General features: G+C 43.0%; 1 protein-coding gene and 1 non-coding gene across 11 annotated transcripts in view; one reads left to right on the top strand and one right to left on the bottom strand.

Annotated features, from left to right (window-relative positions):
* The window catches only part of CEP192 (centrosomal protein 192), a 93,998-nt gene that overhangs the window by 56,410 nt on the left and 14,526 nt on the right, over positions 1–23,062 (top strand). For 9 of the 10 annotated variants that reach the window (XM_019920758.3, XM_019920757.3, XM_033837517.2 and 6 more), the window contains 12 exons: positions 1,219–1,309; positions 1,502–1,678; positions 4,763–5,023; positions 5,281–5,396; positions 6,923–7,032; positions 9,700–9,850; positions 13,955–14,130; positions 14,744–14,867; positions 16,301–16,406; positions 16,844–17,051; positions 19,280–19,359; positions 20,451–20,546. In XM_019920758.3, coding sequence (XP_019776317.2) covers positions 1,219–1,309; positions 1,502–1,678; positions 4,763–5,023; positions 5,281–5,396; positions 6,923–7,032; positions 9,700–9,850; positions 13,955–14,130; positions 14,744–14,867; positions 16,301–16,406; positions 16,844–17,051; positions 19,280–19,359; positions 20,451–20,546 — 1,696 coding nt within the window. Of the gene's footprint in view, positions 1–1,218; positions 1,310–1,501; positions 1,679–4,762; positions 5,024–5,280; positions 5,397–6,922; positions 7,033–9,266; positions 9,375–9,699; positions 9,851–13,954; positions 14,131–14,743; positions 14,868–16,300; positions 16,407–16,843; positions 17,052–19,279; positions 19,360–20,450; positions 20,547–23,062 lie in introns of those variants that run through there. The other variant, XM_073790474.1, reaches the window with a different exon arrangement.
* Positions 2,812–2,884, bottom strand: TRNAV-UAC (transfer RNA valine (anticodon UAC)). Its single transcript has one exon. It is a non-coding gene; the product is annotated as a tRNA-Val (tRNA).

Below are 23,062 nucleotides of genomic sequence, written 5' to 3'. Positions count from 1 at the left end.
ATTGAAATAAAACTATCATATTCATTATTCATCCCATCATGAATACAAATTTTTTAGTAAATTTTTAACCTATTTTTAAAATACAAGCCAAAAAAATTAGGTTTCAGTTTTCTTAAGCTCTGGTGAATTCTGTGCTGATGACCAAACTTAGGCAATTAAGTGTGTCTTGGTTCCTTCTCTGGAAAGCCCTGGGGACTGGTGGGAAGAAGAAATAATCAGAGACGTTGCATCTATTTAAGGAGTTAGAGTCTAGTTGATGAAGGGGCATGTGTTCTTTACGCAGCTCTCAGTGAAGACCCCTCTCAGCTAGGCTCCTGAAATGTCCTGCATGGCCGTGAGTTTGAGGAACTGTGCCCTCCTCAGTAGCTCCTATGCCCGTGCAGTCAGTCCATCTTTAAACATTGTACTTGGTTTTAATTGGCTTTGTTTTTATGAAAAAAATATTTTTCAGAAAGTCTTTCCCAACCATTGTACTCAGGTGTGCTGATAACCAAAGGTCTTTGATTTTATTCTGAGGTTAAACTCAGCAACCTTTCCCTTTTAACACAAATGCACAAGGCATAGACCACAGCTTAAATAATTTAACTGCCAGTCTTCAAAATTTGAGTAAAATGGAGATTTATTCATGTATTCTGTATTCTCTAATGAAGAGAGGATTCATATATTTTCAAAGACTGAAGGATTTTCATCCTGTGAGCCAGTTGCTATTCATACATCCATTCTACTTGCACTGTAAGTTTTTTTAAAGTAAGATTAGTTCAGTATGCTGTTTAAAAGACTACTTTGTGCAAATGAGTCTCTTAAAGTAAAAAATCTGAGCAATGTGCTTAGGACCCTTGTTTCCACGAAAGATAGGTTTTGGAGCTGAGGATGGTATTGACTTTAATGACTTAATGAATTTGGTAATCTGAATTTTCATTGATTACTATTTTATAAGACAGATAATTCCTATACATAGAGAATGAATAATAAGGGCAGCTAAGGAGCTATAACAGGAGAGAGACTAAACCCAAAATCTTCTCTGATAAGGTGAGTCTTGAGCATACGTTCTCACAAATGTAGAGTTCTGGGACTGTGGAGGCACTTCCAGGCTGCTCAAGGGGCCTGTGCAGTCAGTCCATCTCCAAACACTGCAGTCAGTTTTAATTGGCTTTGTTTTTATGATTGTAGCAATATCCATGGAGGAAAACCACATTTAAGTTGTGTCATTGTTTCTAGGCTTCAGAAACTAGCTTTAAGAAATAATTCCACATCTTCAGCCCAACATTTACGACTGCTCATTAGAGGACAAGACCAGGACTGCTTTCAGGTTTGTGGAGTGCATGGCTCTGTTCTGTTTCACGTTCTCTCTAGATCCAGGACACTTAACACTTAACATCTAGATACATGACACTTAATGTAGGCCATCTTGTGTTCTTAATCTTCGAGGAGTTCATGTTAATGGTATGTTTTATTTGTGCTGCTGCTCTGTTTAATGCAGAGATTTTTTTTTTAATTGTAGTTTCAGCACACTTTTGGTTCAGAAGAGCGATTGACCAGTAACTGTGAGATCAGGATTCGTCCAAAAGAAGACATTTACATCTCTGTGTTGTTTGCACCTACTCGATTATCTTGTATGTTGGCCAAACTAGAAATTAAACAACTTGGAATTCGATCACAACCAGGCTTTAAGTTCACGGTAAGATAATTTTATAGCTTTTTTTTCCCTCCCATGGAGTTTATGACATGTTGTAACTATTGGTTAAATATTGGTAAATTACATATACTCTGCTTTTTATAAGTCAAAATATGTGATTACCTAGATTTACAAACAAGTTAGGGAGTAATTATATACCTTGTAGGATTACCCTATTTTAAAAGTAGCCACCAGAGTATTCCTGTAAGTAATGGTCTTGTCTAATGCTTGTAAGTTTCATTTCGGTTTGAAAATTTTGAAATGTACTCAACTTTTCAGAAATCCATTTTTTGGTAAATCCAGATGGAAATGTTTAAGATGTTGACTTTCCAAGTAAATTTTATTCTTTCAATTCAGCAAAGTATCTATTGACGTCATTTGTTAGACTCTGTTCCGTACACCAGGGATACAAAGACAAGAGCTTTTCTATTTTGTTTCTTCCCAGCATAATTTCAAAAGATTTCAAGTCATTTCTTCAGCTAGATTCAGGGCACTAAGAGAGAAAAATGATGAATCCTGGAGGAGAGGAAAGAAGGATAGGGTAGTCGGATGAAGCCTGAGCTCCCTGAAAGTAGCTAACATCCAAGCAATTAGTTGGCAGTGGGGCTGGGACTACGATGTTGGTCGTTTCCTAGTGTCAGAGTGGATGTGTGATAAATTACAAGATTAACAACACCTAGAAGTTTTTTTTAAAAAGGATGGATATTTATGGCAAATTTACCTTTATTTGATGCTGGAGCTGGACACGCTCTCTGTGGAGCTCTTCACATGGCCCCATGAGCTTTGGTGGGGAGAGGTGTTAAAAGGTGTAAATGGCCATTTTCAGAATGAGGCCTGCAGAGCAGCGGTTCTCAACCAGAGACTGTTTCACCATCCAGGGGATACTTGGTAATTTCTGGAGACATTTGTGGTTGTCACACTGGAAGTGGGAAAAGATACAACTGGCACCTGGTGAGTAGAGGCCAGGGGTGCAGCCAGACACACACACTGCACAGGGCTCCCCATGTCTAATGGCGCAGCCCAAGGGCCATTGTGCCGAGGCTCAGAACCCTGCTCTAGATGGATTTTATTTTATTTTATTTATTTTTATTATTTTATTTTATTTATGTTACGTTACGAGGCTTGCGGGATCTTAGTTCCCAGACCAGGGATTGAACCCGGGCCCCCGGCAGTGTAAGTGCAGAGTCCTAACCACTGGACCACCAGGGAAGTCCCTGAGAAGTCTGCTCTAGAGCAGCAGTTTCTCTGGTTGAAACTTTGGGTCAGTGGGCATTAGTCAAATTTCATTTTATTTAATCATTCTTTTTTTTTTTTTTTTTTTTTTTTTTTTTTTGCGGCACACGGGCCTCTCACTGCTGCGGCCTCTCCCGTTGCAGAGCACAGGCTCCGGACGCGGAGGCTCAGTGGCCATGGCTCACGGGCCCAGCCGCTCCGCGGCATGTGGGATCCCCCCGGACCGGGGCACGAACCCTTGTCCCCTGCATTGGCAGGTGGACTCTCAACCACTGCACCACCAGGGAAGCCCTAATCATTCTTTTTCTTAACCTTTTAGTCAGTAATTATTTGTGACTCCCTTAGACTTTTTTTTTTTAATTTATTTATTTGTTTGTTTTTATTTTTGGCTGTGTTGGGTTGTCGTTGCTGTGCGCGGGGCTTTCTCTAGTTGTGGCAAGGGGGTGCTGCTCTCGTTGTGGAGCACGGGCTCTAGGCGCACAGGTTTCAGTAGTCGTGGCACGTGGGCTCAGTAGTTGTGGCTTGCGGGCTCTTTAGCGCAGGCTCGGTACTTGTGGCGCATGGGCTTAGTTGCTTCGCAGCATGTGGGATCTTCCCGGCCTAGGGATCGAACCCATGTCCCCTGCATTAGCAGGCAGATTCTTAACAACTGCGCCAACAGGGAAGCCCCCTCCTTAGACTTTGAAAATATAGGAAGAACACTGATTTTGAATTTTTTCAAAAGCTGACTTTCTCTGTTACTTTCTATTTTCTTGCCTAAGATTTACTTGCAAATCTCTGTGGGAAAAGAAAAATTAGAAACACTTTTGGCTCTTGGAACTAGCAGAGCTCACCCTGAATGAGGTGGGATTTGCAGGAACTTCACATCTGAAGCCCTTTAAAAATGCTGTTAATTTGTACTAAGGGGCAAGCAATACTGATTTTTGATCAGCCTGAATTTAATTTTTCAAAATGTTACTTAGTACATAACAACTTGAAATAAGCTACTGATGTTTTTAAGTTTGCAAAGGATTCTTTGGAACTTATTTCAATAATTAGGAATGAAAGCTCATTTTTAAGGGAATGCATGTCAAAGGGTATGAAACGTTTGTTTCCTAGCAGGGTACCTATTTCTTACATTCCTATTCATAGAGTTTGTTCTGTGAATCCTTGTTTCCTGGTAGTGCTGAGCCCCCTGGGAGCCTTGTAGCTCAAGGGTGGCCCTGGTCAGCACTGGAGCCTCCACTCTGCCCCTCGCTACCGGGTTGGCTGTGCTCTGAGGCTTGTTTGAGTTCTGGGCTTCTCTTTGGTCCCTTTGGTACAGTCCTCTGACTCTGCTAGACCGGAAGTTAACAGGATTATATGCTCATAGATATTTCTGCCCCCAAAACTTTTCATATTGAAAATTCACAATTATTGGGTATTTGAAAGAATTACATGGTGAACACTTGCATGCCCTACCACTTAGATTCTACAGTTAACATTGTGCTATATTTCTTTTATCACATATTTAACCGTCTATCAATTTATCTTATTTTATGCATTTCAGAGTAAATTATAAATACCAGTGTCTTTCATGCTGAACACTGCTTAAGCAAACATATCAATATTAATCTTTTTATTGTTCTTTTATCATCTAAGCTTGGCATATTGGAAGGTAAATAATTTTGTAGCTCATTGATTTGTTTTTCCCTTAAAACATAGTCCTTACTATAAGGCTAGAGATTGACTGTGGGGAAGCTACTAGCCAAAGTACACAAAGCTTAATAATTTTAATTGTAGTAAATCTGTTTTTATTGTCTTCTCTGTCCGTAATTTAATCTATTTTCTGCTTACATAAAAATAATTTTGGATGTATGTGTTCTGTATTTTTAGATACCTTTGTCTGGATATGGAGGCACAAGTAACCTGATTTTGGAAGATGTTAAAAAGTTATCTGACAGTTACCTGGTAACAGTGAATGACTTAGTGCCTGGCAAAGAAAGTAGAATTGTTTTTTCTGTTCGTAACACTGGCTCTCGAGCAGCTTTTGTTAAAGCTGTAGGTTTTAAGGATTCTCAGAAAAAAGTTTTGCTGAATCCTCGAGTATTAAGGATTTTTCCAGACAAATTTGTGCTCAAGGAAAGAACACAAGAAGTAAGTATGAAAGTCTCTGCACTAAAAATATGAGCTTATTTTTAGGTTAAAGTAATAATTATGTATTTTATGGTGGAGAGCTAAAATCATATTTGAAAGGAACGTAGGAGTGGAAGGACTTATCTGATCTTGGAAATACTCTTCATGTGCATCTTTGTCTATAGTGACTGTTTGTGCTCCTGTGACAGTTTATTCAGAGTGAAATGACTTACTCAGAAATATTTAATATTCACTCCTGATTTTTTTCTTGGCATCAGGATGTTACTATAATATATAATCCATCAGACAGAGAAAACAATTGTAAAAACACCACAGAACTGTCAACTATATACTTTTTTGGTGGAGATGAAATTTCAAGACAGCAGTACCGAAGGTGGGTCACTTACCTTACATGATGGTGGGGACCATTCAGTGGAAATAAAGAGGCTGTGACAGTGGTTTGGGATTTGGAATTTATAGAAGATGTTTCACTACTTTTAGTGAACTGGCAGATGAAAAATCTTGGTAAAATTTGTGTGACCGATAAGCTACCTGTAGGAGAAATACAGGTAGAAATACCTGTAGGAAACTCGTCTGCAGGTTTCCTTGCAGTATCCTTTTCTGGACGTATATAGGGGCCTCTGCTCCTTTGCTCAGAGAGGACCTTGGACTTCATCGTAGGACGGTCTTTGTAATGATGGCAGATCAGTTTCAGAAAAGATTTAAGAACTACTGAAAAGAGTATATTGTGTAAACGCACCTGACTTGGAACATTTCTGGGAGTGTTGAGAATCATTTCAGAGGATCAAGCCATATTTTAGACATGTGTAGGGTGTCTAACTCTAGCTACTTAAGCTTGTACTTGTAAAAAATTTGGTACATCTGATCTAAATGTAGTTTAATATGCTGGAATGTTATCAACTTTATATTTAGGTCTAGGTGTGATTTAGACATTCTGTGTGTTGAATTCAGAGTTCTTGTGTCACAAAATCTTGTTTCCTAGCCTAAAGCTGAGTATGAGGTAAGTGAAGCTCCTGCCAGTTCATGGTTCGCAGGAAGTCATTGCCTCCCGGGAGGGCGGGCGTGTGTGTTGGCCAGTCTTTCCTTCTTCCAGTCCTTTGTGCTCTGCTGTGTTTTATTCTGATACACAGTTCAGGAAACTGTTTTATTTTTAATCTGTGAAAGACTGTTAGAATATTTAAGAAGAGTTTAGTGATGAGTTGCTACATGATGATAGCACAGACCTGAAGTGAAGAGCTCAACTTTGAATGTGGTTTTTTCTCTCAGTTGAGTATTTTAGAAATAGAAACTGGCATTTAGAGAAATTAGATCACAAGTTTTTTGGTTTTTTTCCTTTCTTTCTACTGGGATATAGAAATCAGCGTACTCCTTTATAACTCCTCTTTGCCATTAATTTATAGTAATGAGATTTCTTTCGTTTGTGAACATCTGTGTTTTATAGAGAAATTTACTTTTTAGTTCTCTCACCTCAAAATTCTCTAGAAGAGGTCAAAGTAACAGAATTACATGGTAATTTAAATATTCCCTTCTGATGTTTTATTTGTATCATTTTCTTGGCTTATTTTTTCTGAGACAAATTTCTAACTGACCAAATTTTCACAAATAATGAAAATGTATGACCCGAAAAGAATCTAATTTTATCTTTTTTCTACTCTTCTGTTAGGAAGTGGTTGATTTGATGTGTTTAACTGAAACTGATGATTGTACTACCATGTATAACTTTTAAGGGAATTTCCAAAACAAGGGTTTTTTTTTTTCAATTACTTATATTGGGATTTAGGACATAATACCTATGAAGTAATGTATCATGTTAGTGGGATTTTCCAGATGCATGAATAAAATCTAATTAAGGTTATTTTGTATGTATAAACGACTTCTGAATAAAATCTCTACTGGCAGAGCCATGCTGCACACACCAGGGGTGAGGAAGCAGGTCCTTCCCACCCAGAGCATGCTGCAGAACATCGACTTCGCGGAAGCATTTCAGGACGAGCTGCTCGTAACTGAAGGTAGGAATTTCAACGTATTTTAAATCTTCTGGGTCCAGTGTGTGAGGAGGAAGAGTGTTAGCTTAGATGTGGTATCAGGCTGAATTTGAGTCACAGCTTTACTCTATGACTTTGGACAGATTACATCACTGAAATTCAGTTTCCTTAGCTGTAAAATGAGAGGAATAATGTCTGTGTTCTCTACACAGAGTTCTTGTGAAGATCAGATGAGAGGGCTTTGCCTTGTAAATGTTAGATGTTATTAATATGTTATTGCACCTAGTCTTTGGGTGGACTTGTGAATAGAGGAGGAGAACGGTTATGATTAAACTCAAGTTATTACGTTTAAGATTTCATGATTGCAAACTTACACTCATTTTGAGATTTCTCTGCTCTTGTGACTGCTGTGCAATTTATGGAGGATGTGATAGTGGTAGTGTGACTCTAATCTAGATGTTTAGCCCTATTTGAGCTGAGCAATTCAGGTATTTAATGGTATCTATGACTCATACAAAATATAAGAATGGAAACATGCAAATTGTGTAAAAGTATGTGTACAGATTCTCACCACAGTATTGTTTATAATAGGAAGAAATTAGAAGTAACCTAAAGGCCCAAGAGTAGGGGATCGTTTAATTATGCAATAGAATATCTTCAAGGCATTCAGACAATATGATTCTATATCAAGTGACATGGAAAGCTCCTCAATTTATTAAGAAAAGAATTATTTTAAAATTTTGCATATAAGATCACCTGTCTCCCCCTTGGCCTGTGAGCCCCTAGAGGCAAGGGCTGCACCTTCTACCCCTGTGACTCATGCCCTGCACTCCCCACCAGCTCATTTGGTAAAAATAATTTAATGTCTTATTTATAGTTACCTAGGTAAAATTGCAGGAGTATACACACCAAAATATTAACAGTGGTTATATTCTGGTGGTAGAATTTCAGGTGGTAGTATCTTTTCCCCCCATTTTTATTTTCTAGTTTTTTAATGATGAAATACACACTCCTGAAGTGGGAAATGATAAAGGAAAAAGATATTTATGCCTATGTACAGGTGATATAGAATAGTTTATGATCTTTTCAGCAAATTGGGAGTCTAGATCATCTGCTTCAAGGGTGGGTTAGTTAAAAATAATGAAAAGATTTGAAATGGTTGGAAAGAACGTTGGATTTGGAGCTGAACCTCAGTTCATAGCCCATCTCTGCTACCTCAGCTCCTCCGAGCTTCACCTTCCATATCCCTTCCTCAGAGGAAGGATCCACGTGAAAGAGTTAACCTGAACTGTGCCATGGAGATGGACCCAGACACGTAGCAGCAGCAGTGAAGTCTAATGAGAACTAGGCAGCATGAGTGTGCAGCCCTCGCAGCTTCACGACTCTATGGCTGAGTGGACTTGGTGGGGAGTGCAGGGCACGAGTCACAGGGGAAGAAGGTGCCGCCCTTGCCTCTAGGGGCTTACAGGCCAAGGAGGAGACAGGTGATCGAAGTATAGCATGAAAGTGCTGTGACAGAACTGTCCTTAGGGACCTGGGGGCCGCGGAGAAGTGGCACTCTGCTGAGAAAGCGGGGAGGGGGTTGACAAGGAGGAGAAGGTGTGGACCAGGGTGGGGGAGGGTATTCAGGCAGAGGGAGCTGCATGTGCAAACATTCAGGAAGTGGGTGTGTTAAGGGTTATGTTGACAAACCTGACCAAGCGCTCAGGTGACCTGCTGAGACCCCCCTGTGATGGGGTTGAGTGGGGGCTTCAGGTGGGTCCTTGGGGCCAGGTTGCACATCAGGGAGTATTGGGCTCCTGGAGGTGGTGTGCATGCTGTCCAGGTGAGGGGAGGAAGCAGCCCCACTTGGTCTTGTGCTGGTTGGTGTAATGGATCCCTATAAGAATGTTGCGGTTGAACTTTTTACATGATGATTTTGAAAAACATTTGAGCGTATTGCTATTAAGCATTCATAGCGATCTTACTTTTGTAAAATGTATAATTACTGTGGCAAATAATTTCACAATTAAACTTTTATAGTCAGATGTATTTAATATAAATTTTAATTTACACTTCCTGTGTTCTTTCTGAGTTTCCATCTTAAAAATACTTAATTCTTAATATCTAATTTATATGTAGAATACAAGCATGTTCTCTAAAATTTCTTGTATATATAAATTCAGGTAGGTTTATCTTTGGATAAACCTCGAGCACTGTCTGATCAATCTAAATACATGTAGTTATACTAATACTGCCTGTTTCTGGATTTACTTAAGTTTTTATGAGACTGCCGCTTATGAAGTGTGTGCTCTCAGCCTCTGTGTTTTGGCCCCTCATTTGGGGTGGAGGTGATGATGCCTCGGAGAGCTGTGGAAACTGACCAGGTTGGTTTATGTTGGGGGTCAGAACAGTGCCCACAGCCCTGAGAGAGGTTGTTACTCGTACTTCCCGTGAGGAGACTGAGGCTCGGACTGGTGAAGGAAGCTGCCAGAGGTCCCAGGCTGAGCGTTGGCGTGGCTGTAATCCAAATCCAGGGCCAGAGCCTGAGCTGCCAGTCATTGATGCTAATCCGTAGTGTTAAAAATCCAAATGTCACCTACCCCCAACTAAGAAGATACAAGAAAATATGTAAATATATGAGTGCCTCTGTTACTTGGTGGTGTGATTATGTGAAGATTCATGTATTTCAAACATTATTTTCTATTTCAGTATATGACCTTCCCCAGCGGCCCAATGACGTCCAGCTCTTTTATGGAAACATGCGTAAAATTATACTTTCAGTAATTGGAGAATTTAGAGATTCTGTTTCTAACAGAGAGTTTCTTCCACCTTCTTCCAGACCTAGCTTGGAATCTAAAAGGTAAAACTAACAAAACATCTTTTATCTGAGTTGAAGATTATTTGATTCACACTGGAGCTGATCTTTTACCTGTGCTTTGTTGGGTTTTTGTCTCAAACTGTTTATTTCATCTTTATTTTTAAGTTGAAAGAATTCCAAATTTACAGAAAAGTTTAAAAACAATACAGAGGGACTTCCCTGGTGGCGCAGTGGTTAAGAATCCGCCTGCCAATGCAGGGGACAAGGGTTCGATCCCTGGTCTGGGAAGTTCCCACGTGTTGCAGAACAACTAAGCCTGTGCCACAACTACTGAGCCTGCACTCTAGAGCCTGCGTGCCACAACTACTGAACCCATGTGCCACAACTGCTGAAGCTTGCGTGCCTAGAGCCCATGCTACACAGCAAGAGAAGCCACTGCAATGAGAAGCCCGTGCACGGCAATGAAGAGTAGCCCCCACTCGCTGCAACTAGAGAAAAGCCCATGTGCAGCAATGAAGACCCGACGCAGCCAGAAACAAATAAATTAATTAAGTTACTTTTATAGAGAACTCCCATACGCTATCTGCACCGAGATTTCGCAGTTGGTAATGTTTTACCACATCTGCCTTATGGTCTTTCATGTATATACAGGTTTTTCTGAACCATTTAGGAGTGACTTGCAGACATGATGACCAGTAGCCCTGAACTGGCTGTAGATGCTCCCCCTCATAGGCACGGCAAGCCCGTCAAGGTTAGGACACTGATGCGGCGATACAGGACCACCATCTGGTCCACGGAGTCTCCCGGTGGTGTCCTGTGTAGTTAAGGCAAACAGCAAACAAGAAACTGCCTCTTTCCACTTCCTCTTTGGTCCAGAATCTAATCTGAGATCACACGTGCGTTTGGTTGGCTTGTCCATTTACTCTCTTTCAATAAAGAGAGTTCCTCAGTCTTTCACAACAGAGAAAACACACAAGGTTTGCTTATCAAGTACGATCCACAGAATCAAAGGTATTTTCCAGAATGAAGCTTCAGTACTAATTTGGGGTGAAACACAGAGAAACCTGGGGTTGCCCATGGTACTTTCTAGATCTACTTTGTAACATCAGCACTCCCCTCTGGCTTAGATTTAACACAAGGTCCATAAGTTGTGGGTGTGTTGTGTCACACAAGAGACTATTTTGATCATGAAAGGTATTTTATGCTTTGATAACTATGTAACTTATGTGATGCTTTTCAAACAGCTGTGCCACATAAATTCGTAAGTTTCAGATTTCTTTACCACAAGCAATGTGAGACAGACCAGGTGCTGCCTGTTTTAAGGACCCCAGTGCATTTGCTGTGGTATCCGGCATTTGCAAGATTACAAGGTGATTTAACCAACCCATCTTTCTTTTTTTTCTCTGGTCGTTTCTGGTAAAAAGGGAAAAGTAGGCTGCAGGCCAGCTGCTAACTCTTTCTTACCAGGTACCTTGATGTTTTTATACAATACAGGCCAGTTACTTTGTAAAATATTCTCGATTTCAGTTCACAGCTTCAGGACCTGCAGAATGATGCTGTTGGTCTCTCAGTGAAGCTTCCTCAGTGGTGAACAGTGCTGATTTGTCCTGTTACTAGCAGTATTTTTATCACTTTGTTTAAGTGGTGTTTGCCAGGTTTCTCTGCTGTAAAGTTAATAAATATCTTGAAGGGATATTATAATACACAACTTGGAGACAATGAATGATCTTGTTTCTCGTGAGACTTTGAGTACCCAGTGAGGATTGCTTCCTGAATCATATTATGTCTGTCTTGGTTACTAAATGGTGATTTTCTTATCCCATCTTTCTGCATTTATTAGTTATCTTTCTACTTTGAGGAAGGAATTTCCTTTTTCTTCTTATTCACATATATTAGGACCGACTCGTGGATTCAAGATTAATCCTTGTTGTCATTATTTAGTCCCCTGACCTGCTCCTTGGTCCTTTGCCTGTGCCCACAACACCTCTGGGCACCTCCTTATTCACAGGTACAGCAGGATGGTCGAGGCTCGTCCTTCACTTGCCTGTCCAGCCTGGAAACGAGGACACGGGCAGCAACGTGCTCATTGCTATTGAGGTGTCCTTGCTTCTAGGCCCGCTCAGTGGACAGAGCTAGGAAATATATGAGTTTATATACAAATCCACGTGCAATTTATATCTACTTCTGTTTATAAATGTGTTAAAATCTTGAGTTTACACTGATACCTCCAATTCTAATCTAACATAGCACATGGATTCCTTTCCTCCTTCCCATAATTGTACCTTTTTTCTCCAGTACTGAGAAGCCTGGCCCCATTATTTTCAATATGTTTACGTTTTACTCAGTCTCCCTGTTTTCAGCCAATCTTGTCTTCACATGGTCTGTCTCCCTGGGCCCAGTGTTGCCAACTCACACCAGCAAGTCTTAGTGGCACCACTTGAGGGCTGACTCCCCCCATCACCATCACCCTAGTGCCTCTGACTCACGCCAGCTTGGTTTCTTTAATCCTTATGCTGTTCGTGTTAATTTTTTTTCTAAGATAGTTAAAGATAGTATTAACATGTATTAAAAATTACCTTGAGGGCTTCCCTGGTGGCGCAGTGGTTGAAAGTCCTCCTGCCAATGCAGGGGACACCGGTTTGAGCCCTGGTCCGGGAGCCGTGGCCGCTGAGCCTGCGCGTCCGGAGCCTGTGCTCCGCAACGGGAGAGGCCACAACAGTGAGAGGCCCGCATACCGCAAAAAAAAAAAAAAAAAAAAAAAAAAAAAAAAAAATTACCTTGACAGTTACTTCAGTTGTGAGGAACTTGTTCTTAGGAAGCTAAACAAACAGTAATCAACTTTGTTTTTTAAATTGTTTTCTGATGTTTGGCTGGTGCCCCCTTTGTTTCTCTGGGGCGGTATAGGTCTGATTGGAAAGGGGGGTGGTCAGAGGGCAGTGAATTAGCGGTGAAGAGAGGGATTTCTCTCTGTCCGCCAAGTGTTGACTGGAGTCCAGGTGTAGCCCTGCTGTGTGGTAGGTGAACTTGGTCACCGCACCAGTGAACTTCAGTTGTCATGTGTTCACGTGATTACGAAATTTAGTTGAATTACAATTTTTTAGTAATCTAAGGCTTATTAGAAAACCCAATTTCAACACTTAGTAAAAAAAACTTCCTAAACTTTATTAGCATTTCTTAACTGTAGTTTTTTGCCAAGAAGATTTTGTTTTAAAGTTTTTTGGTGTTAGCGTTGTAAAGCCAGTTATCATTATTCAGTTATAGATACTTGAAGAGTTTTGTTGTTTTTCTTAAATTCTTAATATTGGGTAGGTTATTTTTGTTTTTTTTTTTTAAGGAAGGAAATTCTTTTTATTTATTTTTTGGCTGTGTTGGGTCTTTGTTGCTGCGCGCGGGCTTTTCTCTAGTTGCGGCGAGCAGGGGCTACTGTTTGTTGCGGTGCGCGGGCTTCTCATTTGCAGTGGCTTCTCTTGTTGCAGAGCACAGGCTCTAGGCGCGCGGGCTTCAGTAGTTGTGGCACGTGGGCTCAGTAGTTGTGGCTCACGGGCTCTAAAGCCCAGGCTCACTAGTTGTGGCGCATGGGCTTAGTTGCTCCGAGGCATGTGGGATCTTCCCGGACCAGGACTCGAACCTGTGTCCCCTGCATTAGCAAGTGGATCCTTAACGACTGTGCCACCAGGGAAGCCCTGGGTAGTTTTCTAGTAAATCTTCTTTAAAAAACATTTATTTATTTGGCTGTGCTGTGTCTTAGTTACGGCACGCCGGATCTTTAGTTGTGGCATGAGGGATCTAGTTCCCTGACCAGGGATCGAACCCGGGCCCCCTGCACTGGGAGCACGGAGTCTTAGCCACTGGACCACCAGGGAAGTCCCTCTAGTAAATCTTTTAAGAGACCTCAGATGGCAGCAGAAGTCAAGGCAGGAAACAAATCATTGCAGATTCTAATTAAAGATTAGTAACATTTAACCTATACTGTACTTTACTTTTTATACACTTCTTTAAGAAAACCCCAATGTGAAGGATTCTTATTCACTGAAAAATATATAATGCACTTTTATTTTTATGTTTTCAGATTTATGAATAATTAATATAAAAATGTGACACAGTCTGCTTTATCATTTTAAATTTCTTTTCTCTCTCTCTCTCTAGTGAATCTGGCAGTTGTGGGACACATGGTGGTAACATTTCTTTGGATGTTTTACCAGTGAAAGGTCCTCAGGGGTCTCCACTTCTTTCACAAGCTGTTCGCCCACCTCAAGATAAATCGGCCTCGGAAGAAGTGTGGGCTGTCCAGCCTGAACACTTGATTTTAGTCGCCCCTTCTTGTGAGTATGCCCCCAATGACAGGACAGAAAGTCCCTCTGGGGCCCGGGCTGTACTTGCTCTGTCCTCAGGGCTCTCGTAGGACAGACCTGGGCTCCATGCAGATGTGGCTGGTGGCTTGCCCAGGCCTCCCCTGCCTGCTACAGACCCAGCCAGAGTGTCATCCTGACACGAGGCCTCGGACCCCAGGCCAAGCTCCTGTGTGGCAGAGCTGCCCATCCGGGGGTCTTGATTCCTGCCCCCCACGCCCCCATCCCCCACTGAGAATGCAGTTGGCACTTGGCCTCTTTTACCCTTAACGTTGATACCCTTGGTCCAGAGTAGGAACAAATCTAGTACCTATGTCTGTGCCCAAGACAGGGAGTAACAATTACCAGATTTCCTTTTTCTTCTTTGTTCACTACTAAACTTTGTTCAGTGTCTTTGTAGTTTCCAAGAGTAAATGAAGGTCTTGCTTTACCAGGAATTTGAAATTTCTGTAATTGGGCAGTTGGGAAAACAAAATGAGTTAGTATGGTAGTGTTTTTATTTAGGATTTATTTTTACTATTTATTACCCTTCGTCTTTTTCACAAATGCTAAATGTAAGTAACATTTTATTTATCTGCTGTCATAGGTGATATGGCAAAAACTGGACATTTCAAGATTTTAAACAATTCTGTTAGGTTACTGAAATTTGAGCTGTACTGGCCAGCACACTGTCTTACAGTGACACCACAACATGGGTTTATCGCACCAGAGTAAGTATGACCTCCCTTTCCCCTGGGTGTTATTTAGATGCTTTAGCATGGTGACTTTTTAAGGATCAAGTAATAGGCCATTTTAATTTATTCAGTAGAATTTTGCAGTGTGCTGACTCTGTAAAGAGCACCATGCATGGTTCTGTGGGACCACAGTGAGTTCAAGACTCATGCTTCTTAGCGGGTGGAGACCATGTCCACAGCCAGTTTACGGTATCAGCCTAACAGGGTGGAGAGACGTGTGAGGCGGGGGAGAGTTGCTGATGTAGCTCTGCCTACAGAATTACAGCACAGGGATGTGGCTGTGCACATGATGAGGGTACTGGTCTCCAAAGCTCCGGTGGTCTTGCCTTTGTCACCTTGGGTCTAGCAGCTTATTCTGCTGGTTTTCTCTAAGGACATTTTACAGACACAGATTCCTGGCTTCTGATATGTCTGAGCCATAATCTAGTTTGCCGTTTTCTACAAAGGATATTTTAAGGTAAAAAGAAGTCTTTGGGGGCCAGATGGTGATGAGCAACTGCCCTCTCTGTGCAGCTTAATTATTGGGATATAGCCTCAGCTCTGCAGCTTCTCAGGGACTGTGTCTGGGTTGGCACAGAATACGCACATCTGAAAGTTGCTTCACATTTGGGAATAGCAACTTTGCACAAGAGCAACATGAAGTTTATTTGCTTTTGCAAAATGATGGCATATGCGTTTCAGGAGAGTTGATTTGACCAAGACCGGGTTAAGGTATGGTTGGGGACACTCCAGAGAAAGGTTCCTAGGACCAAAGCAGTCAATTAAATGTTTGTCTGTTAATGGGTGAAAAGCTGGGAGACGACTGGACAGGTTATTCAGAGACTTGTCCATCACCCTGCACCTTGAGCTTTTAGCAGTGGGAGGTCATCTTGGCCATTTTGGACGTGGGTACTGACCTCTCTTTATAACTGGTGGTTTCTCTTAAGTCACAAATCCAGTTACATCGTCCACATTTACGTCTTTGACATCCCATAGCTCTTGAAGAGAACAGTGAGCACAGAAAACCTGACTGACCCCCTTTCCCACCCTCTCTTCCCTTCCAGTTACGCTGTGTGACCGTGACGGCTCGTTCTTTATCAGTGGCGGCTCAGAGCCTTTGTGTTACTGGTCTTTTGCTCCAGAAATGTTTAACTTGAATTGCTGTTTAGATGGCATTTCAGTGATGTGGTCCATTTTCATATGAGCTTTGCCCTTAGGTTCTTGGGTTCACACCACTCAGCTTTTTGTCAGCCACTGGGTTGGGGTTGAGGCCAAATCAGATGCGCCTGGTAGCTTACCTCTGTTCTCTGCTCTTTCTGAGCAGTGAGGAAATAGTTGGTGACTGACAGGACAGTGTTTGTAACTCTTGTGGTTACTGCTGTTCCAGTACAGGGTATTCTTGGTTCTCAGTGTTCAATTCTTCTTTCAAGGAGCAACCTACAAATTCTTGTGAGTCCTAATTCCTCCTTATCCACAAAACATTCAATGTTCCCATGGAGTGGCTTGATCTATATACACTGTGACAATGGACAGAAGGTAATTTTTTAAACTTTTTTTTGATCAACATTTCTCTTTTTTTGCAGTTTAAGTTTTGTAATCCTCACTGATAGCACTTAACATTTCAGAAATCGAATTGAGGTGTCCTTTCAGCCCAAATAGACTTAATTAAATAGAGTAGTTAGTGCAGAGTTTTTCCACTAGTGAGCTGAACAAGTGTCCTGGGTGGGCAGCAGTGGAGAGTGGGGCCTGGAAGCCATCATTAACTTGAAGATTTTGCTTTGGAAAAAAGAGGGGAGTTGGGAGAAAGGATAAAGTCGAAGAGCTACTTTGGGATCTGAATGGACTTTAAATTCACCAGTGTTTCATTTGTTTGGCATTACTTTTCTCTACCATAATTTAAAAATAGGAATTTTTTTTAAAAAAAAAAACAACAGCTTCACTTGCATCTTATCCCTTTGTTTGGGTCATTTCAGAAAATTGTGAAGGTTCAAATTCGAGAAGACTTGACCCAAGAAGAACTTTTCACTTGTTTGACCTCCAGCCCATTTAGAATCCTTTCCCCAGAAACAGAGCCTTCAGTTAATCATCTGGTAAAACCAGTGACAAAACCACCTTCCACAAGAGTTGAGATAAGGAATAAGACTGTTACTTTTCCTACAACAGAACCTGGCGAGACTTCAGGTATTGTATCACAAGGTTACGTAATTCAGACTTCTGCTAGTACGTTGGATCTAACGCTCTTAGTTAACTGTAGTTTGTGATAGGTGCAGATTTCCCGCTACTTCAAGAGAAAATCAATTAGTCACTGGAAATCTTTTCAGTTATGAGCTGGATTTGCAGATGCTTAAAAATTGTACCGTGTTGAATTTAGGCCTTTAATAACTCTCTGTTCCAGGAGGCTTAGATTTTCTTATCAGAACCATCCCTCCCTGACTCTCAATAGGTCTTTGACCAGAGTTGCTACTAAGTTAGTGGCTGAAGAGGAGAGGAAGGTGGGTGGAGCCTGGCTCTGTCAGTTACTCTTCGACTACAGGCTCCAAACTTGCCCAGCCTCCCCAGCTGTGATTAACACCCACCACCCAGGGCCTGGGGATGGTGATGCAGTGTGTGAAGCACCTCTGAGCTTCCTTGGGCCGGAGTAGTGCTTTCTGCCCTGTGGGCACTCTCCCTGCGGCCTCGGGGTCTAGGATTGCACATGGACAACTTAGATAGGGTTTGGGGCCACCTGTTGCCTGGCCCCCCAGCTCCTCAACTCTCGCGGGCTGTCTTCCACTGCAGGTCAGTCTCCTGCCCTCAGGGTCCCTCCTGGATCTCATCGGCACCAGGATCTGTACCGTGTTTTCACTCAGTTTCAAGCCTGTCACTTCTGCCCATCACCCCCTCTGGCTCTTCCCAGCTCACTTACTCCAGGGGTCAGCAGTTGCCTGACCACATTCAGACCTCCAGGCCTTTCCCCTGCCCATCGCCCCACCCACAACGCACTTCTCCCCTATCCCTCCTCGACTTCTGTGCTCTGTCCCTGTAACCCCTCACAAACACTCGTGACTGCCTTGTGCCCCTCACCCTCTGCATTCCCGTCTGGCAGAATCCCAGCCCTGGTTAAACCTGACTGTCTCCCCGGCCCTGTCTCTGCCCCTGAGTGCTGCGCAACTTGGGCCCCTAGACGCCCTGAGCACAGGCTTCCCCAGCGGCCCTTGCAGCCCTCCTCCCTGCTTGCCCCCGCCCCCAGCAGCTGAGGCTTCTCTGCCGCAGCCCCCGCTGCCCCCTCCTCCCTGCTCCTGCTCTTTCCGGCTCTTGCCTTTGCCTCACACATGGTTGAAAATCTAGAGATCATCCCAGGTGACTCTTGCGCTGGGAACCTGGGCCCACCTGCTCCTGCCATCTCAGGCAGGGCTTCCTCGGGCCCTCCTACCCCCTTGTCAGCATTTCTTCCTCTTTGCCAAAGCGTCTCCATCAGGACGCAGCATGCGTGCCGTCACTCATGGACAGGGTGCCCTCGGCCCCTCGCCTTGCTGCGGCTGCCCTCCTCCCTGGCCCCTTCCTGCCAGGGTTGTGCTCCCACCCTCGCTTCTGCTGCCACCAACCAGGCCCTGAACTTGCTCCCATCAAGGTCACTAGAAAGCTTGATTTTGCCAAATCCAGGGCATCTTTTGTGTGTCTGTGTCAGTTTGACCTTAGCACTGGCAGCCACTCCTTCCCCCTTGGAGCAGCTCTCGGGGCTCACCTTGCCTCAGGGCCCCTCCTGAGCCTGTGCTGCTCCCTCCTCCTCTTCCGGCTCCTAACGCCTGCATCCCGTTCCTTCTCTCTGCTCGCCCTGAGCCCCAGATGTGCACCCCACACATCCACGAAACCTGCTTCTCCAGCCTTTCCCATGTTAGCAGTGGCACCACTGCTTGTGCACTTGGTTGAGCCAAATCCCTACAGTTGATGTCTCTTCCCTTCTGTTCACCTGTCCCGTCCGTCAGCACGTCCTTTGCAGTCTGTCTTCAGAATAAACCCCACATCTGCCCGCGGACTTTCCTCCCTTGGCCATCACCAGGCCTGATGCATGCAGGTCACCCTGTGCGGCATCTCGGCCGAGGGCCGCAGTGACATGGGCCAGGCTCTGCCCGCACTCTGACCCCGTGCAGCCTCTTAACCTGTGCAGCACCAGGGGTTCATGCATGGTGAAGACCCTGCTGTAGTTCTTCAGTAGCTTTTTGCATTGCACTTCCATTAAATACAAGATAGGGCATCTGTCTGACAGGACTTCGTTAGAAAATAATGTTATTCCTGTTGGACTCCAAGGGATCTAAGTGTATTTTTTCCCTGTGATGAGGTCAACACAGTATTTTCCACAAATTATCCCACGAATCTGCTTGTTTATTTACCCCTCAAAGAGTTTGAGTTGTTAAATGTGTTCCTTTTAGGAAGTTACCTGGAACTTGAGAATCACGGTGACACAGAAGTGAGGTGGCACCTGTCATCCTTAGCCCCACCTTACGTCAAGGTCAGTAATAATTGCCTCAGATATACTCATTTTAATGTTTAACTTTATGCAGGATGTTTCAAAATCTGAATTATGAGCATATGTTGAGATTACTGGTTTTTGTTCCCCTGCTTCATTTACTTAATTATGTTTGTAAGTGGGGCTAACCTGCCCAGTTGTGTTCACAAGGTGGTTTTGAGAGTCAAGTTAGAGAATGTATGTGAAAATACGTGCTTGCTCTGTTTCATGCTCTCTCCTGCAACTCTGCTTTTTATCTGAAATAACTATTTTGAAAAATATATATAAGTTTTATACCAGGGCATTGTGTGTGTGCTTTTCTATCCTGAGTTCCAAGTGCTGCTGTGTGTTTTCACCTAGTGGGAGCGAGTGCAGAGACGGGATTGAACCTTCCTTGCCAGTGAATCTTAGCCTGTGTGCCCTGCAAGTGGTGTCCGCCACTGGGCACCACCCGAGCCAAGTGTGTGGTCACGTGTGATGTGGCCGCTCTGCCCTTTTCTTGGTTTGACCATCGTGGTTATGAGCCATAATGTTAACAAGACATGTGTAAAAGATAGTGCTGGGGGCTTCCCTGGTGGTGCAGTGGTTGAGAGTCCGCCTGCCGATGCAGGGGACGCGGGTTCGTACCCCGGTCTGGGAGGATCCCACATGCTGCGGAGCGGCTGGACCCGTGAGCCATGGCCGCTGGACCTGTGCATCTGGAGGCTGTGCTCCGCAACGGGAGATGCCACAGCAGTGAGAGGCCCATGTACCGCAAAAAAAAAAAAGATAGTGCTGGGCCCACTGACAAAAAATGAAGCACAGGTATCGTATGGAGTGTTGAAACACATGCTCAGCAGGGTCTTCAGGGTCTTTGAGGAAATGGCAGTCCTCCGATGCGGGAGCAGCCTCCTCTCCTACAGAGCACTGCCGCCAGTGGTGGGATGAGGGTCTGCGTCAGGTGAGGCCTGGTGTGAGCCAAGCCCAGGGTGCTCCTGGCCCACCATGAAACAGGCTGGTTTGACCTCAATGACCGTGAAGGCAATGGTGTCACTGGAATAGATCCGCTTACTTTTTTGTTTTTTTATTTGATTGTTTAAACGGTGTCTTTGTAGGGAGTTGATGAAAGTGGAGATGTTTTTAGAGCTACCTATGCAGCATTCAGATGTTCTCCTATTTCTGGTGTACTGGAAAGCCATGGAGTCCAGAAGGTGAGTTCTGACACCTTTTCACAGCCGTCTGGTAAGAACACAGTGTTGGCTGGCCAGGAGTGCCTCATTGTTTCCACCCAGAAGAGTTCACTCCACCTGGACCAGTGCTGCTCACAGCCAGGCTGCTGCAGGAGCAGCTGCAGCACAGGTCAGCGCTCTGCTTCTTCAGCGGGACATCTTGTATGAAACAAAACACCGTGCTTGGTGGTGCGGTTGGTTTACATTCTGGTGTAAGCACTTCAAGTGGCCTCAGGTTGCCAGTGCTTAGAACACGCTTCTGGTAGCGTTGATCTAGACAGTGGTTTTGTTCACCAGCTGTAGTCAGAAAACTCTACCAGTGTTGCAGACCACTCAGTGTTCATGTGGGGTCAACAGTGTGTCTTCAGGGGCAAGTGTGACAGGTCCCTTTAGTACCACTGCCCTGGTAAGTTCTGTTTTGTTTGTAGCCCTGACCTGGCCCCTTCATGTATCTCGCAGGGATGCTAGTTGTTCACGTGGCCTCAGTAATACACTTTTCCTTTTTCATTCTGATAGCCAAAACTCATTTAAACTATAGCATTTACTTGATATGGGTCCAGTTCCTCAGAGATTCAAACTTGTAATAAGGTTTATTAGAACATAGTTGTGAGCTTGCAACTGACCATGAGAGAATTTTTGAGCAATGACAGAGTCACAAACTCTGTGTGCTTCACTGGGTCTGTGTAACAGGTTTCCAGAGGGTTTCTGACTTTCTTGTAAAGACACAGAGTTCTACCAGCGTAGTTTATTTCACTTCCCAGACCACAAGCAGCTGAGCAGGGAGCACACGTTGCTCAGCAGAAGTTCTGCATCTGAAAGGAAGGTGCAGAGAAGCCCCAGCAGGAAAGTCGTGAGCTGTGCGTGGATCAGAAGACCTGATGGTATTAAAACAGCAGTGCTCCCTAAACTCATCTACAGGTCCCAATGAAAATCCCAGCTTGTTTTTAAGAGATTGACAGGCTGGTCCTAAAATTCATGTGGGTGTGCAAGGGACCCAGAATAACCAAAACAATCTTAGAAAAGGATAAAGTTGGAGGTTTCACACTTCCCATTTTCAAAACCTACAAAGCTACTGTAATCAAAACAGTGTGGTATTGACATAAAGATAGACCTATAAAATATGTGATGTAGATGTGAAAGTCCCAAAATAAATCCTCATATTTATGGTCAGCTGATTTTTCAATAAGGGACAATTCAACAGGGAAAGAATGTTTTTCAACAGTGGTGCTGGGACAGCTGGATATCCATGTGCAAAAGAATTAAGTTCAACCCTTATCTCACACTATATATAAAAATTAACTTGAAGTGGACCATAGACCTACGTGTAAGAGCTAAAGCTGTAAAACTGCTAGAAGGTAACTGTTGATCTTCACCACTTTGGGTTAAGCATCGGTTTGTTAGATGTAACACCAATAAATCTCAAGTAACAAAAGGAAAAATAGATGAATTATCAAAGTGTAAAACTTTGTGCATCAAAGGACACGATTAAGAGTGTGAAAAGAAAACCCAGAGTATGGGAGAAAACATTTACAAATCATGTATTTGACAAAGTACTTGTATCCAGAGTGCATCAAGTGTATCCAGAGTGCATCAAAGTACTTGTATCCAGAGTGCAACAACTCAATAATATAAAGACAAATACCCAGTTTAAAAAATGGGCAGAAACTCTGAATAGACATTTTTCCAAAGAAGATATACCAGTGGCCAGTAAAGACATGAAAAGATGCTTAGAATCACTAGTCATTGGGGAAATGCAAATCAAAACCACAGTGAGATCACTTCATACTCACTAGGATGACTGTGATTTTAAAATAATAATAATAGTAATATCAAGTGTTGACAAGGATGTGGGGAAATTGGAACCCTTATACACTGCTGGTGGGAATGGAAAAGGGTGCAGCCACAGTGAAACCAGTTTGACAGTTCCTCAGTAAGTTAAAGGTAGAGTTACTATATGGTCCAACAATCACACTTCTGGATAAATACTCAAAAAAATTCAAAACCAGTGTTCAAACTTGTACACAAATGTTCATAGCAGCCTTGTTTACAATAGCTCAAAAAGGTAGAAATAACCCAAGTGTCTATCGACTGATAAGCAAAATGTGGTGTGTCCATACAATGAAATTTTATTTGGCAATAAAAGGAATGAAGTACTAATAACATGCTATCACGTGGATGAACATGCCAAGTGAAACCACAAAAGGCCAGATATTGTAAAGTTCAATTTATGGGAAATATCTAAAATGGTAAATCTGTAGAGGCAGAAAGTAGATTAGTGGTTGCTGGGGCTGGGAGTGAGGGTGGAGAATGGTGGGCAACTGCTCATGGCATGGGATTTCTTTTGGGATTGTTGTGAGTATTTTAAATTAGATTGTGGGCATGGTTGCACAGTTCTGGAGATACACTAAAAACCACTGACTACACCTAAAATGGGTGAATTACGTGGTATGTGAACAAAGCTGTAAAAAAAAAAAGAAAAATGAGGACTAGATTGTCTC

The sequence above is a fragment of the Tursiops truncatus genome, chromosome 13, assembly GCF_011762595.2.
Source record: "Tursiops truncatus isolate mTurTru1 chromosome 13, mTurTru1.mat.Y, whole genome shotgun sequence".
In the NCBI taxonomy this organism is placed as follows: domain Eukaryota; kingdom Metazoa; phylum Chordata; class Mammalia; order Artiodactyla; family Delphinidae; genus Tursiops; species Tursiops truncatus.
This window is presented reverse-complemented; position numbering and strand designations above follow the sequence as displayed.